The 27558-nt window shown below is 47.1% G+C and overlaps 1 protein-coding gene across 2 annotated transcripts in view; it reads left to right on the top strand.

Annotated features, from left to right (window-relative positions):
• USP46 (ubiquitin specific peptidase 46) overlaps positions 1-27558 on the top strand; it is a 56397-nt gene that overhangs the window by 22280 nt on the left and 6559 nt on the right. Inside the window, exons 1-7 of one of the 2 annotated variants that reach the window (XM_028506772.2) lie at positions 2425-2506; positions 3528-3798; positions 5035-5248; positions 6657-6886; positions 17545-17621; positions 24483-24566; positions 26663-26860. In XM_028506772.2, coding sequence (XP_028362573.1) covers positions 3721-3798; positions 5035-5248; positions 6657-6886; positions 17545-17621; positions 24483-24566; positions 26663-26860 — 881 coding nt within the window. In that variant the 5' untranslated portion in view covers positions 2425-2506; positions 3528-3720. Of the gene's footprint in view, positions 1-2424; positions 2507-3527; positions 3799-5034; positions 5249-6656; positions 6887-17544; positions 17622-24482; positions 24567-26662; positions 26861-27558 lie in introns of those variants that run through there. The other variant, XM_028506771.2, reaches the window with a different exon arrangement.

Raw genomic sequence — 27558 nt, 5'->3', positions numbered from 1 at the left:
TGTGGTAGGAGGGCTTTGGAAGGCAGCAGGCAGAGCTGAGCCTGCCTGGGTTTTAGGGGGTCACCAGATGCAGGGACTCGGGGAGTGGGTGGCCGAAGTGGAACAGAAGACAGTTGGGAGAGAGGACCTCAAGCTGCTGAGAGAGCAGAGTGTAAGGCGGCCCCTCCACGCGTTGCTGAAGGGGCAGGAGGCCGGCAGGAGGCGGGGTGTGAAGGTGCCTTCTGTGAAGGGGGGGTCAGCAGAGGCAGGGAGAAAGGAAGCCATTTGTATGGGGCTGGTGGGCACCGGCCACAGAGGGGCAGGGGTTTGGACAGGGTGTTTCTCTTCACACTGCCGCTGGGTCACTGTCCTTCGTATGAGTCGTCATCCCCTTCTCCAACCCCCCCTCCAATGGGAGAATGTCAAGACAGGTAGACAAAAGCAGACTCGATTTAATAATTCCCAAACAGCAGAAAGCACGGATGAGCTTGAATATGTGTGGCTAGCTCGTAAAGAAAGATTTAATGAGACCTGCCTCCATGGGCCCCCCTCTACGATTGGCATTCCTTCTGGGCGCTAAGCCATGTGCACTGATGTGGCTTCAGAAATGGCCGTGGGTGTGTTTAATATGCATTATTTACATCGATCTGTGGTTGCGATGTAGCTTTATGAACATTTTTAGTGATTTTTGTCCATACCATAAAACCCTGCTGTATTGTGATACGTATTTTTAAAAAATTCAGCCTCGTCGATGGGGCTACTTTATTGTGAAGGCGGCGAAAGCCACACGTGTGCACACACACCCCAAAAGGCAGTGAAACCACTGTGCACACAGCTGACCAGGGAAGCAGAGCCTGCAGTGAAGGGGAAAGGAATGTGGATTGGCGGAACGGTATGCGGACCTAGAAAACAAGGGAAAACAAGATGCCGTGATAAGGGATGGAGTGTGCTCTCTCTGCTGTGGTTCTCTTTGCATAGGACTGAGTTGTTTTGCATTTAATGGTGCTTATTGACATGTGACCATTTTGACTAGCTCTCAGCCCACGTTTTTGCCGTTTCTTCCTGTGATAGGAGATGCTAATTATATTAGCCCAGAATAAGTAGCGGCAGCAGATTTTTTTTTTTTAACAGTCTCTTTTTCCTTCTAAAATACCTATCTCCTAAAGCTTTGAGATTCTGTGAGCTGTGAATCTCCTGTGATAGCTGGAGTGCAGGAGAGGCTTGTAGGGCAGAGCCATGGTGCCCAGGAGCTTGGTCCCACCCACCCCACACTCCTTGCCTCTCCAACCCCACTTTGGTCACATTTTCTGATCCCAGCAGACCCATTCAGGCCCTGGGGAGGAGCGATAAGCAGGGTGGTATTGCCAGTGCCCCCTGGCCCTTAGTTGGGCTCGAGAAATGGTTTTATTTGATAGGATTGCTCTGCAGAGCTTTTGGGTAAGGTCTTGGGCTCCCAAGTCTGCCTCCGGGTTCCAGTCCCACCTCTGCCACTGTGGTCCTTGGGCAGATTCTCAACCCTTCTGAGCCTCATGCTTCTGTTCGGGAAACGGGGATCATAGTAGTACTTACCTTGGAGGATTGTAGTGAGAATAAAGAGCACAGCCACTGGCACATGGCAGGCCTTCCCAGTAACTGTTCCTTGTGTCGGAGTGGTTCACGCGGCTTACCAATTTGATGCATTTGGGAACTGTTAGGTTTTCTGTTGTATTTCTCCATTATTTACAATATCCCTTGGACATGGCACTGTCTCAGTAAGGTCTTCTCTGACCACCCTATTTAAAGCTGCATCTACCCACCTTCTTACACCCCTTCCACCGTGTCTCTCCTGTGCCCCATACTCCCTGGAGCACCTGACCTCATTTCCCACATTATTTTTCTCCCCTGTGTGTATTGCCTTCTGTCCAGTGTGCTTGCTCTTTCTGTCTTCATCCACCAAGCTGGACTCGGCAGGAGCAGGCATCGTGTCCTCTCTGTTTGCTGTGCTATCGAGAGAGCCTAGAGTGGTGCCCAGCACATAGCGGGCATGTGTTACATCTCTCTCAGAATGAAGAAATTGACTTTCAAAGTGACAGTATGATTCCGTACACTGCCGAATACTATTAAAGCTGCCTGTTTATATATATACTGTGTAAAACTATCTGAGCTTAGAATGTTCCGGGCTTCGGAAGCTCTCCATGTCAGGTTGCTCATGGGCCTGTGTCAAGCCTCCTGTCCCAGCAGAAGATGAGTGAAGCCAGGGGGGACAGGACAGAGGATGACCGAGTCGGATGAGGAGAGGATTTACGGCTGGGCGACTTCTGACACCTCTCCTGTCAGTACGAACATCACCAACGGTCCCAAACATGGGGCGCCTCGGGGCGGTGCTGTCTCAGGGGGCCTCTCAGTCTCGTTTTACCTCCTTGTCTGCTCTTCATGCCGCAGAGCTTTTGTTATTTTTCTCTTTCAGGGCACCAATGCCTCTGCTCTGGAAAAAGACATTGGTCCAGAGCAGTTCCCAATCAATGAACACTACTTTGGATTGGTCAACGTGAGTATTTAAGAAATGTATTATTCTTATCAAATATTTTAGAGTACTTGAGGCCACTCCACTGCCGTTTTTCATCCACAATTTTTAGGTAATTGTTCATGCTCTTTAGTTACTGGAAGCGGCAAATGTCAGGAGGGATGAAATTAGTCCTGTTTTTGAAAGTGCAAGTTGTCTCAGGAAGAAGGGTTACATTACTGCATCACGGGGTCAGGTTCTTACATTTTTTCCCGCCTGTGTTTTAAAGGATTTCCTTTGTACACATAACTTTCAGAGGGGATTTGATGAACCTCTGTAGCCAAATCTGCTGTTACATGTTCTCCCTTCACCCGCTGCATAAGTGAAGACTCCTCAGTCTTCGTCTCAGCACGCATCCGTGCAGGCAGAGTTTTAGACGTGTTACCGGCTCACCACGAGTAACCGTGTAAGGATAGGACTCGGCGGTGGTGTCTGGAGCAGGGGTGGCGTGTGGGGCCCGGTTCATCTCCGAATTCCCAGGCCTCCTGGTACCTGCGCTCAGCAGTAGCTCCCTTCTGTGTGAGCAGACTCACCAGGCTCTGCTTCCTGGGTGAGTCGGTCATGGCCACGTAGGAAGGCAGTGTCACCCACTGCCTTCGTGAGCTCTCTTCCTCACCCGATCCTTTGTGTCTGAGGTGGAACTGGCAGTGACATCAAACATTAACTCCAAAGTGCTTTGTTTTCTGGAACAAGTGCTCTGAGCTTAATCAGTCAGTGCCCTGGTGTGATAGGTCGCAGTTTCCACTGGGGAGGCCCGAAGTAATCTCTGCAAGCGGATGCTGCCTGTGGTGTAATGGAGATAATATTGGCTCCCAAGTAGTACAGACCTTGGAATATGTCGGAGTGCTGCCTGTGCTGCTCACTAGCTGTGTGCTCTTGGGCAAGTCACTTGACCTCTCTGAGCCTCCTTTCCCCCATCTGCACCTCTTGGCCCACCGAAGACCTTGACATGAGGCTGAGGTCCTGCGTGGGCACTTGGTAAACGTAAGTTTCTTTTTTTCCCTAGGAGTTGCCCCTGGATCAAGACCAAGCGCTGTTGAAGGGTATTTGGGTCAAGGCAAGACATTGTGTAACAGGAAAGAGTGAGAGGAGGAAGGCTGCCGTGCTGGAGGATAGGGCGTTGTGCTGATGAAACACTCACTCCTCATTTTAACACACGTTTTTTTCAGCCGTGGTGCGCAGGCCTCTGCTTAAGCTCCATGAAGATAGTTATCCAGGTTGTGGGGATTCTGCCCTGGCTAAGGAACGTACAAATGCAGACTTTGGGGAAACAAGAAGTAAGGCCTCTTCCTAGTTTGTGGGAGCGTTGTGAGATCTAAGTTTATTCATAATAGCTTTATGTTCACTTCGAATGGTAATTCGTGAAAAAAATCCAACTTTTCTTTAAAAAGAGGTTTGTCTCCTATTACATAATTGTGTCCAACTAGATTAAAACGGGTAGAAAAGCAGGAAGCGTTCTGTCTCAGCCTACCTTAGAGCTGCCTGCCACGGGAAGCGGTGGAGCTCCTGTCTGGCTCCCAGTGAACGGCACACGGGCCACCGCCGATCCCGAGAAGACACGCATGTTCTATTTTAATCTTTCACAGCACTTCGGCAGCAGTGATGCTGGTCTTGTTATTTCCGTGGTGTTCTTTCTTCCCGCCGTGTAGCAGAAACCCTGAAGCGATTGTCTCCGCCCTGTTCCTCCACAGAGCTGGTTTTCTAATCAGTACGGACCAGCGAGGGGGTGACCCCTTCCCTCTTTAATCATCATCGCGGTGTCTCTGGAGGCTGAGAGCACAAAATATTTCTGTGCGGGCCCCGCTCTGATTGTAGGGGGCCCGGCACTGGGTGGCACTGGATTGACGTCCTGGCAGAAGCAAGGTCAAGGGCGACTGGGGAGTTGCGAGGGAGGGAGCCGGGGGCACGACTGAAGGAGGCCTCTCGGTGGCTACGGAGGACGCGGGGAGACTGGTCTGAAGCCCGTGGGCAGGGACGCTGGGACCCTGAAGGAGAGAAACCGAAACAAGCCCCCCATTCCATGAAGGCTGTTTCATCTGAGCAAGGGGTTTTCCTGGTCCTGGATTTCTTTTTGATCTGGGTTTTTATTTCTGCCCTCGGGGAGTTTGGATGTATTGCTGTGTGGTGTCTTTTACTTAGCCAGTTGCTTCTCTGGGTCCCCAGATTATGTCATGTTTTCTTTATTTTTTTTTTAAGCACCAGAAGGTTTCATTAGATTTTTAAAATTTATTTATATTTTATCCAGGCGGAGTACTTATTATCATTTCAGAGATGCTGGTGGGCTAGAGAGGCCCCAGGCTGGTGTAAACTTGTATTCACGCCCCTGTGGACCAGCTCGAGGCCCGTGTTCCAAGCGGTTTGCTAGTTTCCTGACCTGGGGAGCAGGACCCCAGCTCAGGGGCACCCAGGCTGGCTGGTAGAGGCCGGCCTTCTTGCTCCGTCCACCTGGGCCGGCGGTGGCGGCAGCCTGTGCCCGGGCCGTGGTGTGAAGCGTCCCTGTTGTCCTTTGGCAGTTCGGGAACACCTGCTACTGCAACTCCGTGCTGCAGGCCCTGTACTTCTGCCGGCCGTTCCGGGAGAACGTGCTGGCGTACAAGGCCCAGCAGAAAAAGAAGGAAAACCTGTTGACGTGCCTGGCAGACCTTTTCCACAGCATCGCCACGCAGAAGAAGAAGGTCGGTGTGATCCCACCAAAGAAGTTCATCTCGAGGCTGAGGAAGGAGAACGGTGAGTGGCGCGGCGGACCGGTGTGCAAGGGTCTGACATGAGGAGAAGCGACAGTTCGCGTGTCCTCAGAGTGACCCCCCCACCCCCCCGGGGAAAAGGGGATGGCCACCTGCTCACACATACTTTTTTAAAGAAAAGATATTTCTCTTTCTCCACTTAGCATACATAAAACAAAACTGGATAAAATATATGCTTAAAAAATTCAAATTTGTCATCTCAGTTTGGAATGGTCTTTTTATTTGCTTCACAGTTGGAAGGCGTTTTTTTTTTCCTGGATAGACCATTGTAAGAAGGAAAATTGCCCAAGGCAGCCTTCTGAGCAGGACACTCCTGGGAAGAAATAGGTTGATGCAGTAATTGAATAAAATAGTATTATTTTAGGAACTTGTCATAAGTGATTAAAGTAAATGCATATTATCTAATCAGAGCATCTGTTTTAAAAATAATACCTCTGATTTTTATGTGCCTAAGATAATTGAAAGATGTTAAATTGATAACCTTTATATAATAAAATGTCTTGCTGTCACAAATGATTTTTTTTTCTTTTTACATCTTTTTTGGGCGGGGGGGCAGTGGCAGTAGAGACTAGGTTATTCTAGAAGTTTTGCATTGGTAATTTTTGTGACTAGAAAAATATTTGATATTTGTGTTTATCCTAGATTTCAGCCTTACTCTACCAGATTCTCAGTTAATTAGATGTTTGTTTTATAAAGGCTCATTTAATTTGATTGCTGTCTTTTAAAATTGTTGTAATTTATACAGACCAGAATAAAAATAATCTGAGAAGGGGGCAGGGCACTCCCGAGTCTCATTGTGAACATGATTAATAATGAGTCCTCACAGCTGCATTCATCCCGAGACTGTCCGTCCGTATGGCGGGGAACAGCAGTGGGCCTCCGGAAGCATTTGTATTTGGTTTCGGAACGCTATCTGATAGATGCATACTCACAAACAGCCCTCATCTCCCTTACGTGCTTCATTTAAGCTGCTTCCAGGCTGATCCAGGGTTTAATACGATCTCTGGGAAGAGACCCCAGTTGCTCTGGATAAATTACAGAATAAATAAGTGACCATTGGTGGTCACATCATATTAAATATTGATATTTTATCAGGGAATTTATTTCTGCTATTTTTCTTCTCTTTTTGTAGAAAAATAATATTTTGGTGGCTTTTATTTATATAATGACTTTAGGGAAATACAGGACATTTAGTCCTTGGTGGGTGGTAAAAAATGGAAATGACCAAAAATTCTTTTCAAACTCACCTATTGAAGTTGCCAAATGGAGATGAATATATTCCATACCAGCCCATCCTTTCAACATAAACACTGAAGCGTGGCCTGTAAAATTGAGCGTTTCATTTGCTTTTCAAGCATCAGAGATTGAAATAATGACCTTCTCCTTTCCAGATCTCTTTGATAACTACATGCAGCAGGATGCTCACGAGTTTTTAAATTATTTGCTAAACACTATTGCGGACATCCTGCAGGAAGAGAAGAAACAGGAGAAACAAAATGGGAAATTAAAAAATGGCAACATGAACGAACCTGCAGAGAATAATAAGCCAGAACTCACCTGGGTCCATGAGATCTTTCAGGGAACGCTCACCAACGAAACTCGATGCTTGAACTGTGAAACTGTAAGCATTGTGTGGGCTCTCGTGGAGTGTGCTTGTGCCTGTCTGTACAGGCCGTGCTGTGTGTGCGTGTGACGTGGTGTCGTGTTGTAGTATCTGGCCTTGGTCTTCACTGTGTGCATAGAGTTCTACTTGTGTACATAACCTCGGTACAAACATTGGGAAGCATGTCTCCATCTAAGATGTGTCATTCAACTGGCTAAGGTGGAGCGATGAGGGCACATCTCAACGACTGGACTACTTTGCATCCTGGGCAAATTTTAGGGTCCACCAATTGAACTGTTGGACTGGACCTCCAGCCAGTGATCCTGAAAAGATTGTGGTTACAAGGAGGTCATGTGTGACTTAGACCATCCCCCCAACTATAAGGAAACCAGTAGTGCGGTATGGTGAACTTCAAGTCAGAAGTCAGGCTTGACTCCTGATTCTACAGCAGTTAGCTAGGTGTTCAAGTGAGTCCCTTACATCACTATTGTGTGGGCTGGGTGGGCTTATGTGTTTGGATGAGTCTGGCATGTGGTAGACACTTCGTGTTAGTTGAATTTGAAGACATGATCTCCAGAATATGATTCAGGATGTCATGTTTGCTTGGTATATTTGATTTAATTCTATGTGTGGCTATGTGATATGGTAGTTAGAACCCAGCTCTAGCCCTGGCCAGCGTGGCTCTGTTGGTTGAACATCATCCCGCAAAGCCAAAGGTCGCTGGTTCGATTCCCAGTCAGGGCAGGGCACATGCTTGCATTGTGCGAAAGGCACCTGATCCCTCTCATATCAATGTTTCTCTCCCTCTGTTCCTCCCTACCTTCCCCTCTCTCTGAAATAAATAAATGCAATCCTAAAAAAATAAAAAAGAACCCAGCTCTAGAGTTAGGTGGTGAGTTTGTATGTTGGCTCAGCCTCTCAGTGGCTGTGGGACCCTGTACGTATTTCCCACCTCTCCGTCCTCACCTCCTCTGCAAATTGTGATGATGAGAATGCCTGCGGGTTCATCAGGGGTCTCAGAGTTTCCTGACATGGTGGGAAAAATTCTGTAGGAGCGTGCACTTTCTGCTGCAGAGAGAGGTAGTGTCTTCCATCAGACTCTGCAAAGGGGCTGTGGCCTAGTGGTAGTTAAGGCATGTGGGTTTAAGTGGAAGGCTCTTCGTTTTTTGACTGTCTTTCTTCTGTTCTTTTAAACAGTTTTGGAATCAACTTTCCAAGTTCTTCATTCTAGAAAAATTAGAAAACATAGCGAAGCAAAAGAAACTAAGATAATCAGTAATCTCCCCACCCGGAATTGATAAATTTATAACATTTTCTAGAAATTGTGATCACATTAGCCAAGAGATAACCACTTGAATATTTTGAAACATATCCTGCCAAAACATTCTCTTCACATACTTACCTATTGAGACATCTTTCCTTCTCCCCTTTCTCCTGTTCCTTGGCCTTTTTATATTCCAATGAAATTCAGATGAACACACAATTAGAACGGTATAATAAATCCCATGTAATTTGGGTGTGTTACTTGGAATCACTGATTAACACATTGGGCCATCCTGTTTATCTCTTGTTCCATGCACCCTCCCCCATCACCAGACAGGTTTATTTTTAAGCAAATCTCAAATAATGTATCTTTTCACTTGTAGTTTCTATATTACTTTGTTCCAAATCTCTAAAAGGTAAGAAATCTTTTTATTCAAAACATAAATACTATTACTTTGAAAAATAAGTACTTTAAGTCATTATTCGCTCACTGTTCAAGTTTGCCGGAACCTTTCACATTATATATATATATATATATTTTAGCAGTTGCTAATTCAAATCAGGATACATACATGTCCACACAATTGTGCTTGGTCAGTCTGTGTCTTAACCTGTAGGTTACTCCTCTCCCATTTTCTTCCTCGCAGTTTGTCGAAGAAATCAGGTTATTTGTCTTGTAGAGTTTCCCATATTCTGGACACATCTGTGGTGGTGTTTATTATGTGTAGTAAATGGCAGTATGTTTTTACCATCCCACTCTTTGTTTTTATTTAACACACCTATTTTATAGTTCTTTTTCTCTGTTGCCTTTTTTTGGATCAATGAAATGTCTTGTTTTGTTTCAGTCTTTGAAAGAAGCATGTTACTAAATCCATCTTCCAGTACTCCGTGTGGGTTTTCAGGAAGGCTCAGATGAGAGACTCCGTTTTATTTGTAGTTTCTTTTTTTTTTTTTTTTTGTCTGTGAACAGGTCATTTGATCCCAACAAATGCAAACAGTGCATCTCAAACGTTTGCACTGGAAAAGCCATTGCCTAGCCTGTTACTTCCTGCAGGGCTACCGTAGATGGGAAGCCTGAGCCCAAGGGTCTCTCCAAAAATTTTGGATGAAACTCTAGAGTTTGCAGTAGTGGGATTCCAGCCGTGTGTGGTTGGCTTGTGGAAGCACAGGGGAGTATGTGGGTATGTCTTTCTGGAGGATGGGGCAGTCGGATTTATTCTTATAGGTATTCCTCCCTGAAATGATGGCTAGATGACTTGAGGCAAGAGTGTTCTTCCCCCTGGAGTTTCGTGGGTAATCGTCTCCGTTTTCTTAGACCCTTGAACTGAACAGGATCCTAGGAGTCACCTAATCCTCTCTCCCCACGCCCGAGTCCCTTCTGTGTCATCAGAGCCAGCTGGTCACCAGCATCCCCTGGACCCTGTCCAGAGACGAGGAACTCGATCTCCTGAGATGCATTCCATTTTTAGAAAGCTCTAATTGTTAGAAAGCGCTCTACTTTCTAAGAAAATACATAACTTGCAGGCTTTTTTTCCCCTGGACTGTCAAATGTTGAGGACCTAGTGTAAGAGAAAACTTAGCGTTCAAGTTTTCCCTCCCAAGATGAGAAACCAGGCCCCCTTTGAGTAATGTCCTCTGCTCAGGGCGGGCCGCCTTTAGACCGTGCGTCAGTCAGAACTGTGAAATCTCACAGTGGGATTAAACTGCCCCAGATCCCAAGCAGCAAATTAGCCCCCCAGGGAGCCCGGCTATTGTAGTTGCCTGGCTGCTGGTTCCTCTAATTGTGGACAACTCCGTGTGCCAGCTTCCATGCTTTCAGAAAACAATGTGGTGTTTTTTTTTCTTCTTCTGGGTCTCACCCTTGGTAAATGTTGCTTGTGATTGCAGTACAAATGTCAACTGTGAGATTTATGGAGACAAACAGTTTCCTTCTGCAGTAAACTTGGAGAGACCATTTTAAGGGGTAATTCGGTGCTGACTTTCCTAGATGACCTTGAACAAGACGCTTCAGAATGGAGGCGTGGGGGTTTTGCAGAGTAGCCTCAGCGCTCCCTTGGTGGTTCTTCACCCGGTTCATAAGATTTGCAGGGCCAGTGGGAGCTTCATTTTGTTGTTAATGTCCCCCCTTTTCCATTTAAACTGAGTTTTTGCTCTGCAAACCTGTGGTTTTCCATGCTTCTTGGTGGCTTTAAGACACATTTCTGTCTGTTACTAAGCTGAAGATTGTCCGAAGAACTGCTTTATTAAGTTCCAGTGGCGTATATAGCTCCTTCTTGCTTTGTCTGCAGGAGTTAACATTGATCCAGTAGAGCTCTGAGCCCTCATGAAAGCTGATGGGGGCGGGCAGTGTGGCCAGGTGTGATTCTGCATTCCTGGGATTCAGGTGGCCTGTAGTTGCCACTTGTCCTGAGGCCACCTTTTGGCGCCGCCCTTAGCCAGCACATTTTCAGTTCCTGGCCCGATAGCTCGGGGCTCCTTCCTGCCTGGCCACCTTTTTTACTACAGGGAGGGAGTCTCTGAATTTACTTAGAAGCACATTTGGATATAATTTTAATGACTCTGACTTAGCAAAGCTCATGATTTACATGTATGTATGCCCTAGAAATTAATTTGTGCTGGTAATTGATTTGTAATTGTCACTTTAAGAAGAAGAGCGAGTTGGGTCTCTTCCCCCTTTCTTCAACTAGAGTTTTCGGGGAGCTCCATGCCCAGAATGGGGGGAAGAGAAAGGAGAATAAGATGTTAGCCTGGACTCGTGGAGAGTATTAGTCTTGGTGATATATATGTTTCCGTGGAGACAAGCTGTATTTTCAGTTAGACCAGAATGAGATCCTTGTGTGTGGGAAGAAAATGGTTTTATTTTTCTGGCAGCTTTCTGGGGAGAGAGAGAGAAGAAAAAATTGCTTGATCACTCATTGCTTTCAGCTCTGTCGGGGCCGGGAGCGCGAGCCGCTCAGGTGGGAGAGTCAGTGCGTGTTCTGATCTCCCCAGCAGGGCCGATCCACCGAGCCGTGCTTCCCCTCTCACTCTTAATTCCGGAAGCAGTTTGCATTGGGGATTGAGAAGGTTACAGTCGCTTCATTCTGTTCGTTAATTAGATTTGTGCCTCTCCCCCTCTCCTGAAACAACTAAGTAGGGAAAAAGCTTTCCGCGTGACTGGAGAGACAGGGTTTCTTTGTATTTGTGCTCTTCTGGTTACAGGAGCTTTAGCAGAACCTGACTCTCCCTGTCTAAATGATGCATGATTTCAGCTGGCTCTCATACTGTTTTTTCCCTGGAGAAGGGCCCCTTGGGTCTAGGAAAAGTTTTGATAATTAAACAAAAATACCTGTGGATTATTTCAAGAAAGCAGAAAGTATAAAAAGAAAATCATTCAGTTCTGTCACCCAGATGTCTCTGTTGGCATTTAGATGTCTTTCTACTCATTTAGCCTTTTGAGTTGTTATTTATTCATTCAATTAGTAAATATTTATTGGGTACCTACTAAATGCTGAAAATTATCCTAGCTATTAAGCAGTTAGAACAAACAGAAAAGGTAGTCCCTGCGCTATTGTCTATTAGTATGTACATTTAAAGCTACACATTTTCCTTTAAGCACTGCTTTAGCTGCATCCCACAAATTGTGATGTGTCGGCACTGGTTCAAAATATTTTCTGATTTTCTGTTGCGATTTTTTGTCTTTGATTTCTTTGATGCAGTAATTAGAGGTATATTGTTTAATTTTCAGATATTTGGGGTTTTCCTAGATATCTTAATGTTACTGACTCAGAATTTAATTTCACTACGGTTAGGGATTATATGCTGTCTGATTTCAGTCTTTGTAAATTTATTGTGACATGTTTCGAGTGCTAACACATAGTCTGCCCTCCTAAAAGAACTTGAAAACAGGGTCTCTCAACCTTGGAACTTAACGTTTAAGATCATAGAATTCTTACTGTGGGGTGCTGCCCTGTGCATTTTAGGTTGTTTACCAGCATTTCTGACTTCTGCCTGCAAGATGCAAGTAGCATCCCCATGAGACATGACAACAAAAATGTCCCCAGACGTTGCCAGATGTCCCCTGGAAGGCTCTTGTCCTTGCCGAGAACCACTGAGTTGAAAAGAATGTGTATTTTGCAGTTTGTGGACACAGTATTCTGTAACTGTCAGCAGGCCATGGCGGCTGCCTGAGTTATTCAGATGTTCTCTGTTTTTCTTAATTCCCCCTCCAACCCCACCTTTTCTGTTAGTTGCTGAGAAAGGGGTGTTAACCATCTAACTGTGGGATTGTTTTATTTCTCCCTCTAATTCTGTCAGTTTTTGCTGTGTGAATTTTTTTCCTTTTAAAAACAACTTTAAGGTATAATTTGTGTACCATAACGTTATGCATTCAGTGATTTTTTAAAAAAGGAATTGGACGAGTGGTGCGTGTACGGTGAGAGTCCATTTCTGAAACATCCCCACCACACCAGCAGGGTCCCCCGTGTCCAGCAGTTCATCCGTGTCGCGAGCCCCAGGCTGCTGGTCAGCTGCTTTCTGTCTTCAGATAGTTGCCTTTTCTGGACATTTCGTGTAAATGGAATCATGCAGTGTGTGGTTTTTTGTGTCTCATTTCTTTCACTTATGTAACATTTTTGAGGTTCACTTGAATTATAGCATATGGTTGATTTCGTATTTATTGGTGAAGAGTGTTCCAGCCTCGTGCATTTTCGAGGCTCTATTATGAAGGGCTTCCATATTTTTTACTATGGTTTTCTAGGAAATTGATCCAATTATTAAAAGTACCTTCTTTATTTCTCATATTTTTTTCTAAACCTATTTTATCTAATATTAATAGAGCCCATTAAAACTTATGTTAACTGTTTGCATAGTATATCTTTTCCCATCCGTTTACTTTCAACCTATCTGTGGCTTTATATTTAAAGTTTAGCTCTTATATAGGACAGCTTATAGGTGTTCATGCTTTGTTTTAAAAAAGTTCATTCTGCATTTTCTGCCTTTTAGTTCTAATGTTTATTGTATAATTATTGGGTTTGAGGTTCCATTTTATTATTTGTTTTCTATTTATTCCCTTTATGTTTTTTCTTTGTATTGAATTTACTGTGACACTGGTTAACAAAATTACACAGGTTTCAGGTGCACAGTTCTACAGCACATCACCTGTATACACTGTACTGTGTGTTCACCACCCCAAATTAAATCTCTGTCCATCACCATTTATCCCCCTATACCCTTCTCCACTCCCCTCGCCCTCTGTTTTTGTTGTTGTGTTTCTTCTTCTCTACCTTTTAGAAAAGTTATTTGAATATTTATGCTGTTGTTCAATGGTTGCTCTAGAGCAGGGGTGTCAAACTCATTTTCACTGGGGGCCACATCAGCCTCATGGTTGCCTTCAAAGGGCCGAATGTAATTTTAGGACTGTGTACATGTAACTATTCCTTAACAGAGAGCTCAGTGCTGCCACTGGGTAGAAAAAAGGCACTGGCCGGATAAAACAAGGTAGAGAGCCAGATTCAGCCCACGGGCTTTGTGTTTGCCACCTGTGCTCTAGAGGTTACAATATATATTCTTCACTTTTTACAGTGCACTTGGAGTTGATAATACTATTATTCACCTAAAACATAGAAAGCTTTGATTATCTGAGTGCATATTCCTCCTGTCCTCACCCCGCCTTGTCCTTCACCCCATAGCTGTCGCATGTACCACTTTTACGTGTATTACAGACACCACCGAACGATGTCAGAATTTCCATTCTTGCTGCCCTTCAGTCTCTCCTGCAGATCTGGATTTCTGTCTGGTAATCTTTTCACTTTGGCATTCAGAACTTCAACATTTCGTGTAGCGCAGTTCCGTTAATAATGAACTCTCTTCATTTTGATTTTGTTCTTGAAGGATATAGTCATGGGATATGATAATTCTGCATCAGTAGTTTTTTCTTTTAGCACATTAAAGAAGCAGTTCAGCTGTCTTCTGGCCTCCGTGGTTTCTGATGAGAGATCGGCTTCTAACTGAACCCTTCTTATGCAGTGTGTTACTTTTTTCTAGATGTATTTAAGGTTTGCTTCTTACCTTTGGCTCTCAGCAGTTTGAGTGTGCCGCACCTTGGCTGGCCCTCTTTGTGTTTATCCTCCTTGGTGTTTGTTGAGAGTCTTGACATCTGTAAATGTCTGTCTTCCACCAAATTTAGGAGATATTCAGCCATTTTCTGCCCTATATTTTCCCCTCTCCTTCTGGGACTCTAATTACATACATAAAATTACCTAACAGGTCTCTGAGTATCTGTTAATTTTTATTTAAATCTTTTTTACCTTTGTTCTTCTCATGGGGTGATTTCTGTTGACACCTCTTCGAGTCGGCTTGCTCTGTCCTCTGCCATCCCCACTTTGCTGTGAGGTCCATCCAGGGCATGAATTCTTCAGTTTTGGAATTTCCTTTTGGTTCTCTTCTTTTAAAATACTGTTCCTATTTCTCTGCTGAGATTTCTTTTTTGATTCATTGTAAATATATTTTACCTTACTGAAAATAGTTGTCAGAGCTTCTTTAAAATCCGTGTTTGCCAGTTCTGACGTCGGGGTCATCCCAGCATTGGCCTCAGTAGTTTTTCTGTAGACACGCCCCCCACTTCCCAGCTTCTTCACATACTGTACGTTTACACCGTATCTAGGATACCGAGAAGGTTGCATCGGAGACTCTTGACTTGTTTTTCTCCAGCGAGGAGTGAGTTTCTCTGGCTTGGCAGGCAGTTATCTTGGTCGGACTCCAGCTGCAAACTCCGTTTCTCGGGCAGCAGCTTGAATGAGGTCAGGCCTCCTGTCTCACGCTGAGTCGCTGTGATCGTTCCCCGAGTGCGTGCAGCCAGACGTGTGGGCAGGCGGGCAGAGGTAGGATATGCTCTTTGGTTTTTCCCTGTGTTGCCAGTGGACATGGTTTCCCAGATTCGGTTTTCTCTCTCCCAGCCCAGAAAGGCCGCACCCCCCTATCCCCCCAGATCCCGTCCTACAGGCTGTGAAAACGGGAACGAGTTCTGTGCAGCGCTCCTGCTCCAAGTGCAGACCCCCATCTGCCCGTTTGATTCGCTCTCCAAAGCCTTCAGGTAGCTGTGCTTAGTTTAAAACAATGAGAGTTTAACATTTTCTGGAGGCGAGTTGAAATGCCAGGATCTCATTCATTATTGAAGCCAGTCTCTTGAACTTTCATTTTAGTATGGGGGAAACAGACAGTAAACAAGTAAAAATAAAATGTTTATAATGTTAAATACAGTTCATTCTCATTCGACGTCATTTATAGACTGTGTGACTTTAAGTGACACAATGTATAAGGAAACCAGTTTTACCAATAAGCTAATCGATATAAGCAAGAGTTAAGTTCCTGGGGCATCTCATCAATGTCATAAGGAAACAATGTTGAGCAAAACATTATTCAGGGGCCTGCTGTAGTCGTGCTGGTGATCTGTTGCTTTGCTGCAAACCACCCCAAAAGTCTGAGACATAGGTCACTCTGATTTATTACAGTTCATGCAACTGGATTCATGCAACTATGGATGTGGCTGAACTTGTGTGTTTGTATCCTCTGGCTCGCTCGTGTGTCTGCAGGCCAGCTGGGGCTCTGCTCTGGGCTGGGCTTGGCTGGGCACCTCCGTGAGACCAGCTCTGCTCTGTGGGTCTCTCGTCGTCTTCCTGGGTACAGTGGGCTAGCCTGGGCCAGTCCTTGTCATAGTGATGACAGAAGGGCAAGGGAGGGCTTTCACAAGTGCTTATTCAAGCCCCTGCTTATAACATGCCTTCTGACATTCCAGTGGCCAAAGCAAGTTGCACGGCTGAACTCGGAATCAAGGGCTCGTGGGATCCATACGGTCATGTGTCAAAAGAGCCAGCAGAGGCAGTGGTGAAGATTTGGGGCCTTTTGTGCATTATACCAGAGCAGTAAAAAGTGCCACAAAAAATGAAACTAGGATGATAGAGATAAAGGGTAGATGTGTGTGTAAATATACAGGGGTTGGCAAAAATAGGTTCACAGTTGTCCGTATGGAGAATAATACATTAATAAATAATACAAGAATAAACTCTGTTTTGCATAGTCACAGTCATAAACCTACTTTTCCCACCCCTGTATAGAGGCCTTTTTTAATATAAAGTTGGAACTAATTTATATAACTATACAGCTAACTCTTTCATTTACTATAATACCCTAAACTGTTTCCAACTTTTTGACCATTTTAGGCCATTTAAAGTTTTCTACCCTTCCATGATGTATTGAATGCTTACTTCTTGAAGCACTTTATACATATTATTTGTATCGTCCTTAAAACAGCCTTATGAAACAGATACTCTTTGTGTCCTCACTTTACAGATGAGGACACTGAGGTACGGAAAGGCTCTGTAACTGGTCATTCGTCATCTACTTCATACAGGGCAGGGAGAGGGTGTGGGGCTGGACCATCTGCCTCAGTACATATCCTTATGTATACTTATAGTAAGAGATGGTCTTTGTGTCTCTGGATATTTCTTTAGATAATTTCCTAGCAGTGGAGTATTGGGTCGCAGGGTAATTTTCACACTTAAAGAAGGGCGTTATTTTCATCTTGTTGCCAACTGCCTGAGCATCTCAAGGTTGTTGCAGGAACAGTTCACCCCTCCCACTCCCAAGACAGTAAACCGCCAGGCTTGCCGGTGAACTGCTGAAGTGTAAGCATTTAGTCGGTGAGCTTCAGTAAGCAGGAGCCCAGAACCGGTGTCCTGTGAGCTGAGCAAGGCTGAGAAATAGCCCGGGCCAGTGAACTAGCTCGGCTGAGAGAGGTCCATGGCATGGTGGGCCTGTGTGAGCCCGGGCAACGGGCCAGCCCGGGTGCATTCGTCATCACAGGCAGCACAGGGCTCTGCAAACGATGGCCACCTCTTGTATGAAAGGACAGCTGTGTGGGTCGCTAGCACGACTCTCTAGCCCGTGGCACTTGAGGCTCCCTCACGCAGTTTGAGTGACCAGGCACAGGAGGAGGGGAGTGATTCCCAGGGCCTGGCAGAAAGTGCGGACAAGTCAATGAAGGATGAGCACCTGAGTAGTAGGTCGCCTAAGTCTCTTGTCCATTTTCCATTTCCATTTTTATCATTCTGCCAGTCGGAGCTGTATGTATGGGTATCTGTCTGATACTTCCTGCTTCGGAACGGTGGGGGAAATGACTAGAGAGGAGTAGGAATCTGGTTGAGTCTTAACTACTAAAAGTTCTGAATCACGGCTGGGGTAGAGATGATTACATTGAAAATTTGGGATTTTCTGTAGATTGGGTTGCTTTCAAGGTGAGTCTGATGGCCAGTGGACATGCAAAGCCACACACAGCTTTCACCTCAGTCGTGGCTGCCGGTGACCTCTGAGTGTCTAAGGTACCGGGTCTCTTGTTTATTTTGTGCCTAATACTTCTTTTTCTTTTTTCGCTTCAGGTTAGTAGCAAAGATGAAGATTTTCTTGATCTTTCCGTTGATGTGGAGCAGAATACTTCCATTACCCACTGTCTAAGGTAACCTCATGAATTTTGATCGTGGTCGGAGCTTTTGGTCAGGCTAGTAAACAAGTAGGGGGAAAACAGCCTGTATTTCTCAGGAAATAATCTTCCTTTCTGTTCAGCCAGTGTAATCCTATTTTCTACTCCTTCTTTTCCGAGAAAGATTAGAAATAAGTATGCGCGGTCTGGGGAAGAGTCCTGCTAAGAAGAAAGAGGATCAAGTGGAAGCCGTTAGTCATTAAGTTCAAAAATAAGTTTTTAATCTTGAATACAGATGTCATAAAGAGGCTTTCCTCTCTTACACACACACACACACACACACACACACACACACACAGAGTCACAGTCACACAATTAGGTTAACACATTCTGTGGATGCCTGCCATTCCTTTCTTTTCTAAGGTAACCTACTCATGCACTTTTGAGCTGAGAACCACTGGGGAAATTGCCTTTTCCTCAGACTTCCAGCATTGAAGGATATAATTAGTGGGAAAATTTTCTCCTCATTCGGGTTCAGAGTAGGTCAGGAGGCCGGGTGAGCACAATTCATGCCCAGGATAACTGTAGGTATAGCATACGCGAATTGTGCTTGAAATTGATATAAAGACACGGCGTCCTTTTCCCCTCCTCACTCCCTTCTTCTTCTTCTCCTGTTTTCCACATGCTTATGGTTAGCTGGGCCCTGTTCTGGACACCGGGCACGGAGGACTGAGCACCAGAGACCCCTCTCGTAGCACCCGCATTCAGTGGGATCCACAGATGGTGTCGGTGCTTTGAAGGGGGTTGGACAGGTCTGCAGGGTGTGGGTGCCAGGGCAGGGCCGGCAGGCGGGCGGGCCTCCCGTGGCCCAGGGCACTGCAGCCCAGAGACACTTTGTGGTGCCGGAACGAGGCACTGTCGGTTTTCATCAGAGAAGTAGAGTGGCAGCACTGTTCTTTCAGGAGTGTAGGTGACTTGGAACATTTTAGCAGGTGTAGATTAAAGGGACTTGCTGTGGTGGCTGACTGTAAGAAAGTTATCTTTCAGGGCAAAGGGACCAACTCCAATGTGGAGGAGCTCGGTCCATCCGGGTGTAAGGTATCGTGTGAGCTGGGGGCGGATTGCGCTCCCACTTCCCAGGAGTCTGACCCCTCACCCCGCACCCCCTGCTTCCACACTGCGGTGATGGACTGATGGTTACCTCAGCACTTCCTGTTGGTTTGCACATCACCCCTTGTCTCCAAATGCCTTGAGTTCAGGGGTCCAGGACAAGTTTGTTGTCTCTTTGTTTACAAAGTGTTTCATGAGCCAGGGCGGCCTCTTTTTCTTCTGAATGGTTCCCTCTATGGCGGGGGTTTCTAATCTCCCTGTGAGAAGAAGCCATTTTTGATTGGCTTCTCAGGGAACAGAAGATTTTTGTGATCTCAGGGAACAGAAACAGGTGAGGTTGTGCCAGCCGTAGTCGCAGGTGAGGGCACAAGAGGAAGGGTATTTGTCCGTACGCCTTCTTTGGGAAGGGGAGTTAGGAAGCATGTAGTAGGTTAGGGAGGTCGACTGCTTCCCCTCCCTTCGAAGCATTATCTGGGCTGTTCTGCAGGGCAGACGGGGCCGTGGCCTTAGCTATGGGGCCAGCCAGGTAAAGGGTTAATTGTTAGTTAAAATACCAACCTTTGGGAGCCTCGTTACAGAGAAATGTCACCCAGATTTATGGTTTCACTTTTTTCACTGGGGACATGTGTGTGTTGGCCATGCATGTGTGAGGAAGGCAGGCTGGAGGCCCTGGGAGATGGTGAAGCCGGGACGGGTGGGTGAGTGTGAAACAGCCTCGGCGTCCCTCTCAAACAGCGTGAGGTTCTCATCCGCCTGGGCTGTCCAGGTTGGTATTCATGGAGTGCCTGCCCATCCTCATTTTATATCGTCCTTAAACTCGACCTTGACTGGCTTACATGTCCCTGCCCTCACACACACCTAACATCTCTCCTCTCCCTGGAGAGGATGAGCAGGTGAGGCCCGGGGACCACAGGATGCCAGCTTGTCCCTTCAGTCGTTCTGCCCGAGATAGAGGATGAGGAGTGATTGCGACCTCTTGTGACCTTTTTCATGGTCTGATTTGGCTTGTGTTCTTAGAAGTTTGTTTTAAAATTAGGATTCTGAAGTTTCTTCTGTAACATCATGTCTGCATATCTCTTCTGATGTGATATTTTTATCTTTCCGTTGATGATGAAAAAAGTTGAAAAGTCAAGCTAAAATTGCGGAATTTAAATGTCAGATTTCTTCCCGCTCCTTCCAGAATGGTTGTCAGCGATCGGTTCCAGTGTGTGGTCAGTGAACTTCCGTCCCAGGGAGATGACGGGAGAAAAGGCAGGGACGTTCAGAATTCGGGGTCCCCGTGGTCGCTGAGCTAACTCAGGCATTTCAGTTCCTTCAGTGGGGTGAGCCCTCTTTATCATAAGAGGGTCCTGAGTAAGCTTTTTTCTTTTGAAAAGTTAAGGAATGGCCTTAGATAAAAAGGTAAAGTACGTGAAGTTATTCTTACATGGCCTTTTCGGTATATTTGGTCTTCACTTTCGTGCCTGAGTCCCTCCCCTGCGGCTCCTTCGCAGAAGCTCACCCTTGTCCTCCCAGAGCTCCGCTCTGAGACCACCGGCTTCTTCCGTCTCCCTCTTGTTCAAATTCTCATCCCCCCAGCGCCAGTGTCAGGAGGGGAGTAGCCTTGTAATTCTCCTCAAACTCTATTTTAAAAATTAATCTTATTTTTTAAAATTTGTTTTCTACTTATTTCATGGAACTACTTTTGTTCAAAGAGAGAGAGAGAGAGAGAGTGTGTGTGTGTGTATAGATATTTCTCACCACATTTCCATTAGTTTTTCTGTTCCCTTTTTCCAACCTGTGTTTCTTACCTATTACTTTTTCTGTTCTCTTTTTCTGACTTGTGTTTCCGTTTTGGTTGCTGTTACGTCGTGTTTTCTGATATCTGACACATACATGTTCCCTGTGGCTTTCTCTTTTAAGTCTTTTCTGACATGCTAGTCTGTGGCTTTCGGACTGTGGTGTGTGTCGGAATCACCAGGGGACGTTGGTAAGAACCAAGGCCCAGACCCTATTCAGCTGCAGTGATCCTGGGCCTCTGTCCATCTCCTGGCTGACTCTGATAGGGCTGGAGTTTAGGGACCACCGCTCTAGACCTTTGCCCCTCCCACAAGGGCTCTGGGATTAGCACCTTTGACATCACCTGGAGTCTCATTAGAACTGTAGCATCACAGGTCTCCCCCAAGAAGGGATGGAGGAATGAGTCAGAATCGGCATTTTGACAAGGAGATTCAATTGCATGTGAATATTTGCAGAGCAGTGGGAATGGTGGCTCCCGGCCCTGACAGCTGTTGGAACCGCCTTGGAAAAAGCTTCAAGAACAGGAATGAATGCCTGGGTGCTACCTGAAGAGATTCTGATGTACTTGATGGGGGCGGGGGTGGGAGGTGGAGATTGAGATTGTATTTGAAGTTCCCTAGCTGATTCTAACAAACAGCCAGGAGAGCCACCACTGTAGATTCCAGAAGGATGCTTGCCCACTGGCGTGCTGCTGTGGCAGACGGGCCGCAGGCGTGTCGAGCCCCTCAGCCCCTTGGGGGCTGGGCAGAGCCTGGGAGCGGCCACGTCCGTGCACCGTAGCTCCGTGCTGTGCAGTGTCGTTTTCTCTGTGGGTCACGGCGTGGAAATGATCAGGAAGTGTTGCTTGAGAAATCTGTAAAATCCGTTTTTATTAATTAATTAATTTATTTATTTTTAGAAAGAGGGGAAGGAAGGAGAAAGAGGAAGAGAAATATCATGTGTGGGTTGCCTCTCATGTGGCCCCCACTAGGGACCTGGCCTGCAACCCAGGCATGTGCCCTGACTGGGAATCGAACCTGCGACTCTTCGGTTCGCAGCCTGTGCTTAATCTACTGAGCTACACCAGCCAGGGCTGTAAAATCCATTTTTTTAAACTGTTGTGTTGAGTGGAAAAGTTAAGATTTTAATTAAAAATGTACCAAATACAGACATTAACTTGGACTTGAGAGCTCTCTTTACAATATATAACCTTCCCATCCACGAACATAATCTTTTTTCCGTTTTTTTTCCAAGACTTTTTGTATACATTCCCATAAAGTTTTATAGTTTTCTTTCTTTATAAAGGGGTGCATTTTATGTTAGATTTGTTCCCAAAATGTATTTTTTAAAAGTGCTTTATTCCCACTGTGACTCTTCTTGAAAGAAATGCAAGAATTTTGTGCTTTTTCTCTAACCTCTTCTCTGCTTTAGTCATTTATCCTGAGCGTTGGAAAGACATCTTGACTCTCCTTCCCCTTTAACTTTCTATTGGAGAGTTTCCTCAACCTTTGTCGTCTGCTGTGGTTCCAACAGTCATGCAGTGTCAGCTGACAGGCTGGTCAGCCTCGGGGTTTCCTGTGGGGTCACCCCCCTTCCTGCTTTAGTCTTGTTTTCTGCTTCTTGACTCCCAGACCCCTAAAAGTATCACCCTGTGTCTTGGGGCATCAAGCTTGGAGGCAGCAGGGGCTCGGCAGGGTAGTGGTGATTTGTAAGTTTGGTCCTTAAATCAGGTACTACCTCTGCTGTATTTCTACCTATCTGGGTCTATAAATGCTTCAGAAAACTGTCTTTGAGAAATTAAAGTAGAAAGTGTGAATTCCTACCCGCTGTTCTGCTGGCCTTGGTTATTGTGGTTCTGTCGCTGAGCGAAGAGGTTTGTCTGTGCTGTAGACTCCCAAGGGTGTGACTCCCCACCATCACCCGTGCTCACCTCTCCCCCTTCCCAGCCCCCGCCTCATTCCTCCCAGCGATTCTCCACAGGCCAAGGAGTGCTTTCACATCAGCGACTTCCCTCAAGAGTCGTCCCGCATTCATTCAGCTAAATTTGAGACTGTAGGATGCACCAAGCACTTGAATTCCAGGGACTGAGTATAATTGCTTTCTAAGATGTTTCCTTACCTTTTGACCCCCTTTAATTCTCCCCCCCATGGTGCTGCCAGAAGTGGCGTTTTTAAAAAGCGCTGTCTGATTATGTCTTTTCCTTGCCGAGACTGGTTAGTGGGAGTCCCAGGCCGCATGGTCCACGCCAGCTTCTGAGAAATGCGCACCCCACACCTTGCCTCCATCCCTCTGCCCTGTGGTGTTCCCTCCGTCTGCTGTCCTTGCCTCCTGTCCGCCTGACACCCTGTCCCTCTCTGAGCACCTGACTCGGGTATCGTCCCTTGGGAAACGTCCTGAAGTACCCCAGTTCAAGTTCTCATTCCCCTGGGCTTTCCCCGCACTCAATACACATGCCTCTGTCTTCATTCATTCATTCAGCCAGCACATGTTATTGAGTGCGGCCCTGCGTTGGGCCTGTTCTCGGTGCTGGGGCTCTAGGGGAGGCAAGTAGTCAGTGAATAGGAGGCTGGTTTCAGGCAGCGGTGAGTGAGCGCCCGAAGAACACGACAGTGACGGGAGAGGGCCTGGGCGGGTTTGAAGAGAGCGGTCAGGGAAGGCTTCCCTCGAGAGGTGACAGTTACGCTGAGCTCTGAATGAGTGGAGCCAGCACGGAAACTTCTGGGAAGGAGTTACCAGCGCACAGAAGACAGCATCTGCAAGTGCCCAGAGGCAGGGAGCTGGTTGATGGTGAGACGCAGGGAGGACTGGCCTGTGAGGCTGGGGCAGGGTGAAGCAGGGCAGGGAGGGGGGTGAGGTCGGAAGGGCAGCCCGGGGCCTGCAGGGGGCCGGCCTGTCCCCTGTGGCACGGAGTTTGGATTTTATTCACAAGTGCACGGAGCTGTTGGAGGGTTTTCAGCAGGGGGATCGGTTGTGTGCAGTGACTTGTGTTTACCCGGCCCTGAGCACTGCAGTGCCGTGCGCGGCCCCCTTGCCTGTGTCTCTGGCAGTCTGAGCCCTGTGGGCGCGGGTACTGCGCCCTCCGAGAGCCTCCAGCACCTGGTCCCCAGTACTGTTGGTAGATATTTGGGGGTTTAATGAACACACAATCCGTGTTTTCTTTTGGTAAGTTCTGTGTACGTGGTGGCGTTCTCTGATTTAGTAAAAAGTGATCGTTCTGGCGCTGGGACAGTCCCTGTGCGTGAGGAAATGGCACGGACCTTTTCAGGACTCTGGGGCGTCGTTATATTCTGGACGTTCTCTTCAGCCTTTGAAGCTGTACCACAGGCAAGTTCAATAGACTCTCAATGACCAGACAGGAATGAAACACCGTGACATTTAAAAATGAAAACTATAAGTAGACAATAAGGCAAATACAGATATAACATCACAGTGACATTTGTTCTCGAAAGGAGGCAGCTGGAGTTCACATCTGGGGGCGGGGGTAGGGGGGCGGGGGTTGGAGGGGAGCATCCTCTCCTGACCGGGCGGGACTTTCTTAGTTCAAGGTGAAGGCCGTTGTATGTGGCTGACATCCATTGTCTCCAGTGCTGTGCTCTTGGAAAATACAGACCACCCGACACACACCTCTTTTACTAATCGTATAATAATGCCACCTGGTATTTTACAAGACTGACCTTTTTGGAACCAACTTCACAGTGGGCCTTTATGATAGTATTTTTCTGTTATAAATTATGTCTCCAGCTGACAAGTTTTCTCTGTTAAACCCCGAGTTTCTCCTGAGTCCGTTGGAAACCTCTGTCTGTGTCCCATTAAGTAAGGCTGTACTTGAAAACCCTGGGAATATTATGGTCTGGTCCTGCAGTCGCACTCTCAGGGCAACAGAGTGCCAACTCATAAGGAGGAGCTTTTCTCATCACTTCTTTCCCCCACTCTCTCAAAAACGACCCCACAGGTCAGAGAGGGTTCCAGACGCAGTGTCCCGAGCACAACGTGGACTCCTTTTTAAGTCGTAAACATTTTTCTCCACAGAGACTTCAGCAACACAGAAACGCTGTGTAGTGAGCAGAAGTATTACTGTGAAACCTGCTGCAGCAAACAGGAGGCCCAGAAAAGGTGCGTGAAGGATTGAGCTTGAGGGTGGCTTGGTGTGCCGGGGAGGAGCCTGCCCGTGCAGCCTGGCGGATGGGGTTCTGCATCCAGGCTGCACAGACTCACGGCCAGGTCGCTGGGGGAAGTCAGCCACCGTCCGCACTCTAAAAACTGGGATGCGAATGCCAGCCCGCCTCGGAATGTTGTCTGCCTGTCGGAATGTTTGCTCTTCGGTTCCTTTGTGTGTGCGTTCAACAGCTATTTATTGGGTGCTACTGTGTGCCCCACAGTGTGCTGGGTAAGCAGGTGGTGATCAAGTGTAGTAATCACTGTCACCTTGGGGCTCAAGGGAAAGTATAAAAAGGACGTAGCATAGTAATAACACAGTTGTCACCCAGTCACCTTGTTAGTATTGCCTACACGTTGGGACTTCCTTATTTAGCAGATAGAAGAGGTTAAACAATTAGTTATTTACTAAGGAATTGCGAGGAAAGCAGTAACAACGCATCAGTTACATGGGCAGGTGATCAGAAAGTCACCACGTTCTGAACGGATGTGGGATTCAAGGTTGCCCGTGTTCTTCCCAGCACCCAGCAGCCAGTCAGAGCTCTTGGACAAGCTGAGATAACTGGTGATTCCCTGTTATGTCCCCCAGATGCCAAAAATCTTGACACTTTCATTATCCCATGAAGCCTTACTGTGAGTTAAATTTGCCCTGCCCGTGGTTGTGGAATGTTCACGGTAACTCACAGATGCTCATTACTGCCATCTGAACCCTCGGGCCCACAGCGGTGGGCGAAATAACCTCTCTGCCCAGCCTCCTCCAACACGCACGTCTTGCTGCACCTAAACTTACGACAGTTTGGTCATGGTGGCAGGTGGAGTGGATTGGAGGCGGCAGGTAGTTGGCTCTCATTAGCAGTCAGGGGAGCTCGCCTCTGCTCCTGTCTGTGGAATCTGAGTCAGCCTGAGGCCAGCCCAGGCCTCCTTCTGTGGCACAAAGGTGTTTTCCATTCAGCCCGGAAGGTCATTAAAATGTCCTATGTCCCTACAAAATATGGGGTTCCCCATAATTCATGTGTTTCTGCTGAGGTTATTCTGGATATTGTTATGAACAAGGTCTTACCTTAATAGATTCCTAAATAATATTCTCTTAAAATTTGTTCTTTTCAAATAATATGCACTGAAATGTACACAAGTGGAGAATTTCCAGTAGGTCAAGGCTCTCATAGACGGGGGTCCTGGAAGACAACTGGAAGATTCCCTCTTCTGGTAAACTGTATAAACTTGTCATCTTTGTGACTTTTACTAGGGAATGTTAATGGTCACCTTAGTGATAGAAGGGTTCTGTGTTTATGTAAGTTTGAGAAATGCTGCATCAAACAAGAGAAAAAACAGTCCCTTTCCCACAAGGAGGTGCTTCCACACAGAGAGTGGTGTTGTCTAGCTTGGCCACAGAACCCCCTGGCGTCCATAGTGAGCCCAGGGCTAGCATCCCTGGGGCCGTAGTGAGCCCAGTTTGGGAAACGGAGCTCCAAGCCAACCCCTGCCTTTTATGAGTGAGAGAAGTGAGAGCCAGAGAAGGGAAATGACTTGCTCAAGGGCACAAAGGGAGTGAGAGTGAGCCTGGCACATTCGCTTTGCTGATGCCGGTGGTTTGCAGTGTCTGAGCCTCCCCACTGATCCTCGGAACCTGGCAGGCCGGACGCACCCTTCTGCTTGTCCTCGCCTCAACTTCCTGTTCCCAGGAGCTCTCTCCCGTCCTCTCCTTGGTCTCAGGAAGGGGTCTGGGGGGGATTGTCCAGACACTGCTCCCCCCTGGGGGGCCAAGGGCAGTGACAGCAGTTGCGCGTCCTATTTTTATTGATGCAGAGGTTCTGGAATGTCTCCTTTAAACAGACGGACACCTGTTGCAATTTTTCTGTCCCCAGCTGTGCTCCAGTTCACGGAGGTTGTAGGATAAGTCAGTTCTAAATAAGCGAGCCTGCTTTTATTCTTGTGAGTGGCTTGGTGGTTTGCAGTTGGTTCGACCCTCCCGTACTCTGTCTGTGCAGGCGGCAGTGGGTTCTGTTCCCCTAACAGGGTGGGCACAATTGATTTTCTGTTTCCCGGTTTCTTAGGATGAGAGTCAAAAAGCTGCCTATGATTTTGGCCCTGCACCTAAAGCGGTTCAAGTACATGGAGCAGCTGCACAGGTACACCAAGCTCTCCTACCGGGTGGTCTTCCCGCTGGAACTCCGGCTCTTCAACACCTCCAGCGACGCGGTGAACCTGGACCGCATGTACGACCTGGTCGCTGTGGTGGTTCACTGTGGCAGGTAAGGGCGGGCGGGCCGTCACCAAGAGGGCGCACAGTTTCCCGTGGGGAGTGGACCGATGTTCTCGTCACTCCGCCCCGGGGCGGGCGGCATCGGGAACAGTGGCTTCCCAGCAGAAGCACCCGTTCTGTCCTGCACATGTAACTTCACCTCGCGGGGTATTTCATATTCTCAGTAAGTCACATTTGTCAGCCAGTCATAAGCCAGCTTTGTGCTCCCCTTGGAGAATAGTTCTAGCAGTTATTCTTTGAAGGAACCCAGGGGTCCAGTGATCCGGAAGCCAGCCAGGACTACTGGTGGGGTCAGTAGTTGGGAGGAGGAGGTTTTTGGGGAGGCAGAGCCGGTTCCTGGAGGGCACCGTGACTGAGGCGGGCAGTGTGGACCAGTGGTGGGGAAACAGAAGCGCTCAGATGTGGAGGGTATGGACGGGTTTTCAGTGTGGGTCTCTGTGTGTGCCAGCTCCAACCCCTGAGAGCGCTGGTGAGGGCAAGGCAGAGACCCCGCAGATCATGGGGCAAGCGGGATGCTGGGCTCTGGAACAGCCGGCGTCTGTAACGGAGACACAAGGTCAGAGCAGCCCTGGAGGCAAGGACGGAAGGTGCAGAGTCATGCATGCTGCTCGCTGGGATTCTTTAAATTCTTTCCCACCCAAGGCACGGTTTTTCTGGTCCCAGAGCCGGGCTGGCTGAGGGTGCTGG

This window comes from Phyllostomus discolor, chromosome 1 (assembly GCF_004126475.2).
Source record: "Phyllostomus discolor isolate MPI-MPIP mPhyDis1 chromosome 1, mPhyDis1.pri.v3, whole genome shotgun sequence".
In the NCBI taxonomy this organism is placed as follows: domain Eukaryota; kingdom Metazoa; phylum Chordata; class Mammalia; order Chiroptera; family Phyllostomidae; genus Phyllostomus; species Phyllostomus discolor.
This window is presented reverse-complemented; position numbering and strand designations above follow the sequence as displayed.